Here is a 9,928-nt window from a genome sequence, read left to right as displayed (position 1 = left end):
GCCATCTCATCTCCTCAGCCACTGCTTCCCGGAAGATATTCCCAGCACATCATCAAGGAAAAAGCCTCTCCGAAGATGCGTTGCGTGTTGGTCTAAAGGGAAGAGGAAAGAAACTCGCACTGGTGTCCTGATTGTGAAAAGGCTTTGTGTGGTTTGTTTTTTTTTTGCTAGGGGTTTTACGTCGCACCGACACAGATAGGTCTTATGGCGACGATGGGATAGGAAAGGCCTAGGAGTTGGAAGGAAGCGGCCGTGGCCTTAATTAAGGTACAGCCCCAGCATTTGCCTGGTGTGAAAATGGGAAACCACGGAAAACCATCTTCAGGGCTGCCGATAGTGGGATTCGAACCTACTATCTCCCGGATGCAAGCTCACAGCCGCGCGCCTCTACGCGCATGGCCAACTCGCCCGGTGGCTTTGTGTGTAACACCTTGTTTCTGCCTATATCACACACACACAACAACCAACAAAATCTACCCATTTAGATTCAGAACAATGTACATAATGTTACTAACCCATTATCGCACTATATGAATCACTATCATAACATCACATTAACCCTTAATTACTAAACATTCGTCTGAGAGACTACACATGTTGGCAACATTGTGAATTATGTCATTTCCGTTAGCATGACACACACGTTATTTCCAGTACTTTCATGGGAGCTTACAACACTAGCATTGCATGAGTCATTTTCAAGGTCGGTGGATTGTTCCTCTGATAAAGGACCACCGTCGTCTGAGGTACGAATGTTTAGTATTAACGTGATATTCAGAATATAACTTAGATGTAACCTAAGTGCAACACTCTTGGTCGTTATTTTAATAGTTGAAGTTTCAGTACCTCTATATTATATCTAGAACTTTTATTGGTAGTTCTCACAAATATTTTCTTTCAGATGTCTTGAAATACACGGGATGATACTGATGCAATCCAGGAGTTGTTATTACAAGATGATGATGATGCTGCTAATGGAAGCAGTTCAGGTAGTGAGACAGAAGACAATTTGGAAGAGGACTATGTGGATTTAACTGACAGTGATGATGATCCTGATTTCATGATAAACGACAATTCCTCTTCGGAAGAAGATTTTTACCAGCTAAACGACCTCACCCGGATCTTGCAAAATCGACCATTTCAGAAGGCAGATCTACCAGTACATGCGTTATTTCTCCTAATTCTTCTCAAAATACAAGCAATCATGCTGTATTCCCTCGTCAGGTGTGTTTCAGAGGAACGAATAAATATGTGTGGTCAACAATACACCCAGGGTGTAGAAATGTTCGTGCTCCATCCAGAGATATAATTCATGTTATCCAGGGACCAAAAGAATCAGCAGCTTCTGTTTCTTCATCTTCGGATATATTTTCTTTATTTCTTCCGGAAAGAACCTTTCAAGAGATCGTCATTCACACCAATGTTGAGATTGCTGCCAGGAGAGTAGGTTGCAGCAAACAAACTGCCACAGTGTCCGATACGACTCTTAAGGAAATCAAAGTCTTCTTGGGTATTCTTGTATTAACAGCTGCAATGAAGGATAATCACCTGCCATCTAGGGAAATGTTTGCTTCTGGTCACAGTGGGGAGCGATACCATTCAGTAATGAGCTGTGAAAGATTTGACTTCCTGTTAAATTGTTTAAGGTTTGACGACAAAACTACAAGATTGGAAAGAAGGAGGACGATATATTCACACTGATCAGGAACGTTGCTGTACGCAGGAACTCGTACAAACCTGGATCATACACTACGATAGATGAACAACTGCTCGGCTTCAGAGGTAAGTGTTCGTTTAGAATGTATATTCGCAATGAACCATCTAAATACAGAATCAAAATTGTCATGACGTGTGACGTAAAAACAAAGTACATGTTTGATACCAGTCCGTAGTTAAGAGAGTACATGCAGAGGAAAGGTCTTCCCCATGCGGATCATTTCATCAAAACTTTGTCCAGAAGCATCAATAATATTACCATAGACAATTGGTTTACCTCTGTACCAAATGCCTCTGAATTCCTGAAGGACCCATACAGGATTACAGCTGTGGGAATGTTACGAAAAAACAACTGTGAGATTCCTCCTGAAATGTTAGTAACTAAGGGAAGGAAGGTGGGAACTTCATTGTTCTGTTTTGATAAAGAACACTCTTTGGTGTCCTACAAGGCAAAACCACACAAAGTTGTCCTCCTCTCCACAACACATGAACAACCGGCCATAAATGAAACAAGCAATAAGCCAGAAATGGTAGAGTTATACAACTCTACTAAGGGAGCAGTAGATGCGCTAGACCAAATGACTAGTGGCATGTCCACTAGACACAGGACACAACACTGGCCCATGTGCATGTAGCAATAATAAATGCATTCATCATCTACTGCCACAACAGTCTCTGGAAGAAAGAAAAACCTATGTCCAGAAGACACTTCGTGAAGACACCATCAGGAGAACTGGTGAAGCCTTGGCTCACAAGGCGTCTAAATACACCAACTTTGACACGAACCCTGCAAACGTGATAAGCAGTATCTTGAGTGTACACCTGCTAGCACAAACTATGGACACTGTGCCACAGAACTATTGGAAAATTTGTGCCTTTTGCCCCTCAAGAAAGTGTCGCATGATCCAGGTCTTCTGTCATCATTGTTCGTGAGCAATATGTGTTGAGCATCAAGCAGTGGTTGGCCAGGAATGTGATAACGCGTGAAAGAGCTAAAACTGGATGAAAATCTTCTCAAAGAGATCCAATGTTACTGTGTGTACATATGTTAAAATTAGATTGAATAATAAAGAATTGTTGAGGTAACAACAATGGCCATAGTATCTCAGACGAATGTTTAGTAACAGTGTCAGCCATACAATAGTTTAGTAATTAAGGGTTAAACTGACTGTGTACACATTTATGCAGAGAATATTTAAATGTCACAAAGTGGGGGGGAAAAGTACCCAGGGCAGGTTACGCATGTGGAGAATTTAGTACCCAGTTAAAGGGTTAACCTTTCTTTTGTTAACTAGTTAGTAAAATTTTGCTGAAAAGCCGACAGTCATAATTTGAAATTGAAGGTCAGTGAAATGGACAATGTTACAAGTACAGACAGAGAACATAATTTTTCCCACACAAATTTAACTTGAATAAAAACTTCAGTTTACTTAATTATGGAAGTAACTTGAGTGATATTTAAAAATTCATACGATCTTTATTATATTTAGAATGTAATTACAAGTCATTTACATTTTTTTGTTATACAGTAGTTTAAAAAATGCAATACAGCAAACATCATGCAGTAATTTAATAATAATACCATGGTATCTTTGAGAAATCGTTCAAGTAGGAGTAGTAATGTTATGATGCAGTAAGTTCAATATCACGAGAAATCAGAAAACTGTTCCATACAGGTTTTAATGGCTTACACACTGTATGCAATGATATGAAAATGTGTGGTTTATAAAACCTGTCATTCTAATTAGCATGATTGTCCTATTTGCCTGAATCCAACACTTTAAACAATCCTCTTGAAGACCCCATCCAGTGAAATTAAAGTTTCAGACTTATTCTATTGGTAATTCTGGACTGGCATGTAAAAATAATATATATATATCTCCTGGAAGAGTCTGCTTTTCCTGCAAGACAGGAATATGCAGAGTGTCAGGTACATTGACTAATAATATTCATACACTGAGAACAATCATAAGTTAAGCTTTAATATATCCATTATCACAATGAGAAACACCCTTTGTACTCTCAAAATATTTAAATCATACCAAAACCATACCTCTGCATGCTATAGCATTTTGTTGGGTAGTGCCTTTTATATGAACAGCTCTCCTCACTCCTTACAGTCCTTCTTTGCACTAATGACCATTTTCGTTTTACAGAATAACTTTTCACAATGTCGACGGTTGATATCTAGATATTCCATGCTACAGTACCCTTTCTAATAGTGGCATTTTCAGAGTTGAATAGTTGCTATCCTCCTTTGGTTGTGAACTATTACTCAAGATGTAAGAGCTGGTAAAATCCATCTGTGTAGGATGGAAGTACATATAGCACATTAAGGGCTTGTAAAAAATTTCCTTAACTTTTGAAATCACTGTCATATGCAGTTTCAATATTTTCCAGCTATTAAGTTCCAGTTTCAGTATATGTTAAATAAGTCATTGTAATCAGTGTTTCATACACTTATACATTAAAATGGAAACAAAACAAAAAGAGCTACCGAAATCTAGATACGATTACAGCCATATTCCACAGCCCTCTGAACACTGGTCCCTGAAGTCTCATTTTAACATCTAGCACTTTCTAAAACTCTGAAATGAGTCATCTATATAGAAGTTATGCAAACAATGTGAGATTTACAGAAACCTCCAAACATAATATCCTTCCTTTTCCAATACTTAGAGACCAAACAAACTTTCAAATTTAGAATATAGTAGATAACTCATAAATGAAACTAATTTTAAGAATAAAATTAAGAATAATCCATGAGGCACCTTCTTCAAGAGGATGACTTATTTTATCTAGGACAGTAAGACCACATAGTTAATAGTGAATTAATGAAGAGGGAAGAAATACCCCAGTAACCGGGGTAAAGATAATGCACACATTTCCTCTGATTTCTATAAGAAACCATTTTAGAAACGCAAGCATGTACTGATTGAGGTAGCAACTTCCCGATCAACATTTAGTTTTATGCAACGGGAATCCTACTTGTGCCGTTCAAGACTCGACTTTGTATTGCAAATTCTTTATAGAATATTACAACACAGGAAGCAAGATAATGCTGAATGTATATAAATAACCAATAATGGTATTGGAAAGTAGTTTTCATTAGCCATCCATCGGGAGTATACAGGTTCCATATTGTATTAAAATATCCATTAAGTATGTAAGCAATGGATAGACATCAAACTTGAATTGGAACACTGTTGATCATGCCCATAATCTTTATTCAAATTTCCCTTCCACACATAGCGAGGAAGCTGTGTTATTCTCTAAGAGATGCATTACATTCACTTCAAGATGCAGATTCTTCAGGCATTTCATCTTCACTGTCAAGTTTACTCCCACCACTGCAGATGCGGCATTTACAACAAACTATACATGGTGCTGCCAGGAGGAGAAGAGGAGATGCCACAAGCAGCAGAATCCCAAAGCCAGCAAATATACCGATGACTTGGGTCCGGTGCCAAATCACCGAGGCTCTAGAATGACCAAGCTTGTTTTTACAAGGCCCTTTATCATAGTGCCGCAGCAGGAAGTCATCCTGAAAGAAAGTAAAATAAAATCTATGAAGTGGCCTGTCACTAACACATTACATTAGGTTCGGTCACTTGTATCTTTATTATGGTACAGAAACACATTTATTATCATGAGAGAGGGGACTAATTTCCTGGATCATTATGCCAAGTAATTATTATGTGTAAGAGTTCAGTAACTTATCAAAGAAGTTCTATTTATATCCCTACCATCAAGAGTATTTAAAAAGCAGATAGGCACATAATCCTTTAATGATATAATAATATGGAATTTTCAGTAATTAATCTTAAATGATTGGCCAGGCTGAGTAGCTCAGATGGTGGAGTGCTGGCCGTTGGAACTCAAGTTGGCGGGTTCGATCCTGGCTCGGTCTGGTGATATTTGAAGGTGTTCAAATACGTCAGCCTCGTGTTGGTAGGTTCATTAAGAAGTAAAAGAATTCCTACGGGACAAAATTCTGGCACCCTAGCATCTTTGCGACAGAAAAGGCTTCTTCAACTATTTTTCTTCTCCAGGGTCCGGATTGATGGTAATATTACAATAAAGGGGCCTCTAGCGTCCAAATATTTGGTTGAATAAGACATATGTTGGTCTTGTTTACTACATATAATAATTACAGAAACATGTAAATATGGTGTACATTAGTATCAATTAGCACTGGATTTCCCTACAACTTTTAAATTTCAACCAGTGGAGTGTGCAGATTTAATACATTCACGTAACAAACAATATTTAGATAAATGATATTTTTAATTCAGTGTTCATACATACATTTGAAATATATAATTCACCCACCAAACCTCACTAGTGACAGAAGTGGCATGTCTTGTTTTGCAAAATCTTTCAAAGACTGGAATACACAAAGGTCCAGCAATGGTTAAGCAGTCCTCAAATGTTCATTAGTAATTCTGGATCTGAAATTATTTTTCACAAAATTCATATTGGAAAACTTACATTCAAACACATATGTTGACCCAAACATTGCCAGCATATACAGTATTTCGAAAACTTGCGCAAGTTAGGGTAAGAATCTCAATCAAGAAAGATCCAAAACGAAACACATCAACTTTCTCTGCCCTTTCTTTTGTCATCCGCAGCTGTAATATTTCCATCTGTGATTATGTCATGTCGAAGTTTCACAATTCAGTTGCTTTGGATACATCATTCTCCTAGAGAATACAGTGGATGGAAAATGTCTTTTCCACAGCCTGAAAAATGTCTTCTAATTTGTTGAACTGCATGACTCGTTCATCAAATTCTGTCTTCAGCTGGTACAAAAATTCTGACAATTTTTGAAACAAACCTTCATTACAAAATATCAAATGAAGTCTGGGAAAATTAACTTTCCCCCTTCAAGTCTTGAATAAAGAAGTATGTTTCTTTTATATTTTTACAATTTCATTTACATTGCACCAACACAGATAGGTCTTATGATGACGATGGGATAGGAAAGGGCTAGGACTGGGAAGGAAGGGGCCGTGGCCTTAATTAAGGTACAGCCCCTGCATTTGCCTGGTGTAAAAATGGGAAACCACAGAAAACCATCTTCAGGGCTGCCGACAGTGGGGTTCGAACCCAATATCTCCCAGAATGCAACCTCACAGCTGTGCATCTCTAACAGCATGGCCAACTTGCTTGGTAAAAGAGATCTAAGTTAGCTGTTGCTTGCTCTGCATATGAATTCAAAAATAACACTAACTACTAACTGAAACAGAGAAGAGGCTGCAGACTAGAGAAGAATCAAGTTAACCCTTACTGCCATCTTTGGAAAACCTGTTCTCTCTCTCCTATATTCACAGTACGGTACTGGCATCCATGGAACAAATATTGTTCTAGGCCAGAGGATGTATCAGTTGCACATTACTCTCTAAAATATTTTTACTGTTTTAATCGTAATTTGTTCTCCTTCTTTCTTACTCTTGACATAGTATAAACTGTGCAGGTCTCGATTCAAACCAGAATCTGCCATTTGAAGAAACCTCCCACAGAAGCAGTTAGTGGGATGTAAAACAAATAACATTATTATCTTACATGACTGCAAAGAAGCTAATTTGTCGCATTTCTTGGCTGAATGATCAGTGTTGAGGCCCTCAGTTCAAAGGATCCTGGGTTTCTCAGCCAGGTTGGGGGGCTTTAATCATATTTGGGTAATTCTTCTGGCTAGGGAACTGGGTGTTTGTATTTGCCCCAACATTCTCCTCTTTATATTCAGACAAAACCCCACACTACCAACCACCATTGAAACAAGCAAAAATATTTACATCTCTCTACATAGGTTTGGCATCAAGAAGGGCATCTGTCCATAAAACGGGGCCAAATCCATATGTGAGATATAGTTTGCACCAGTGACCCTACAGGTGTGGAAAAAAGTGGTATAAAAGTTCCAGTCTCTAATTCACCCACCTATAACTTAAATGAATATTAAATTTCTAATGTCTAATATTATTTAAGAAACCAGCAATAATCTCTCAAAACAAGTTTATTTTCTTAGACGTGAAGCTTCCATGGTGTGTAGAGTTATTTAGTTCTTCCAGGTTGAACCATGGTGTTTTCTGTACATTCCGTACAGTTTGCCGATGTTTCAAACACATTGTCGTATTCTTTGTCGAGGTGTCTGAAATATCTTTACTCGATCCGAGGTAATCAGTCTCCCAGGCAACTAATCAAACTAAGTCTAATTGGTAAGTAACGGATACATAGAGTTCCTACATACACCCCATCCATACTGCATGCATTTCAGCCTAATCTCAACCCCATTATTTTTCCTCTCTTCTTGGCCTAATCCAATTGCTTACAATTAACATGTGGACTTAATGCAAGTGTTACAGCCGGATGCTCTTAGTGTGCTAATCCTATTTGGAGAGATGCATTCACTACTGCATGTTTCTGCGGTGTTTAGTGTGATATGTTATGTGTATATATGTTAAGACAAACATCCAGTCTCTGAATCAGTAATTAAAGCTGAGAGGACTTTTCCTATTTGTGAAACTCACAACCTGACTTTTAACCCCGTTCATCATCATACCATTGCCTACTGTCCATCTCACAACATTATCGAGGTCATTTTGCAGTTACTCTGCATGGAATAACATCATCTGCAATCATCTGATTCCACTTCCTTACTCATATCATTGATACATATAAAACATAAAGTTCAATAATACTGCCTTGAGGAATTCCCCTCTTAATTATTACAGGGTCAGATAAAGATTCGCCTACTCTAATTCTCTGAGTTCTATTTTCTAGAAATATAGCCACCCATTCAGCCACTCTTTTCTCTAGTCCAATTCCACTCATTTTTGCCACTAGTCTCCCATGATCTACCCTATCAAATGCCTTAGATAGGTCAGTCGCGATACAGTCCACTTGACCTCCTGAATCCAGGATATCTGCTATATCTTGCTGGAATCCTACAAGTTGAGCTTCAGGAGAATAACCTTTCTTAAACCCAAACTGCCTTCTATCGAACCAGTTATGTCTCTCTACAAGTTGTTCAAGAGTCTGAGGTGCTACAGGACGGGCCAGAAGTTGTCTGTCGACCATATCCCATAAATGCTCAATGGGATTGAGGTCAGGACTCAGAGCAGGCCAGTATAATCTTTGATTTTTTTTTTTTGCTAGTTGTTTTACGTCGCACCGACACAGATAGGTCTTACGGTGACGATGGGACAGGAAAGGGCAAGGAGTGGGAAGGAAGCGGCCGTGGCCTTAATTAAGGTACAGCCCCAGCATTTGCCTGGTGTGAAAATGGGAAACCACGGAAAACCATTTTCAGGGCTGCTGACAGTGGGGTTCGAACCTACTATCTCCCAAATACTGGATACTGGCCGCACTTAAGCGACTGCAGCTATCGAGCTCGGTAATCTTTGAATTACAAAGTCCTGTAGAGTTTCCATGGTGGCTGCTGCTGAATGCGCTCTTGCATTGTTGTGTTGCAGGATAAACAGGGAACTCGTTACAACTGCAGTGGGCATAACATGATCCAGTACAATTTCTTTGATGTACCTCTGAGCATTATGTCGGCCACTGATTATCTGAAGGTCCGATCAGCCATCAATTGTGATGCCACCCTACACCATGATTGAGCCGCAGCCATATCTGTCCATTTCCTGGACTGCTGCTTCATTATAATGTTCACCACAATGACGATATACATGTATACGCACCATGTTAGACGAAAGCGGCACTCGTTTGCAAACAGTACATTGCACCAGTGACCCAGTTCCTATGGTCCTCAGCAAATCGAAGTCTATCTGTCTTGTGCCGAACAGTTAATCAAGGGACCTAATGAGGTCGTCTTGGTCTTAAACCTGCCTCTCAGAGTCTGTTGTGTATTGTTTGGTCACTGACACTGCAACCAGTTGCTGCTCCTAGATCGATTTGTAGGTGCTGGGCTGTCGCAGAGCGCTGGCGGAGAGAATAATTCACCAATTATCGATCTCCTATGGCCGATGTTTTCTGTTTTCTCCCTTGCCCTGGCTTTCATGTGTGTATGTACCAGTTTCACAAAATCATTTCCAAATACTCCCAACAACAGACGAAGCCACATTATGCTCTGTAGACACTACATGAATAGTCCAACCTTCCTGCTGTAATTTCACTGCCCGAACACGTTCTGCCTCATTCAGATACCTTATTTTGACTGATGAAACGTACACAAAGAGTATAGAGATGT

General features: G+C 39.2%; 1 protein-coding gene across 2 annotated transcripts in view; it reads right to left on the bottom strand.

Annotated features, from left to right (window-relative positions):
- Positions 1-3,173: 3,173 nt before the first annotated feature.
- The window catches only part of LOC136857915 (E3 ubiquitin-protein ligase RNF144B), a 295,359-nt gene continuing 288,604 nt past the window's right edge, over positions 3,174-9,928 (bottom strand). For both annotated transcript variants that reach the window (XM_068225335.1, XM_067136979.2), the window contains exon 6: positions 3,174-5,260. In XM_068225335.1, the coding sequence (XP_068081436.1) occupies positions 5,012-5,260 (249 nt within the window). In that variant the 3' untranslated portion in view covers positions 3,174-5,011. The remainder of the gene's footprint in view (positions 5,261-9,928) is intronic.

The sequence above is a fragment of the Anabrus simplex genome, chromosome 1 (assembly GCF_040414725.1).
Source record: "Anabrus simplex isolate iqAnaSimp1 chromosome 1, ASM4041472v1, whole genome shotgun sequence".
In the NCBI taxonomy this organism is placed as follows: Eukaryota; Metazoa; Arthropoda; class Insecta; order Orthoptera; family Tettigoniidae; genus Anabrus; species Anabrus simplex.
Note: the sequence above shows the minus strand (reverse complement) of the source record. Positions and strands in the feature narration are given on the sequence as shown.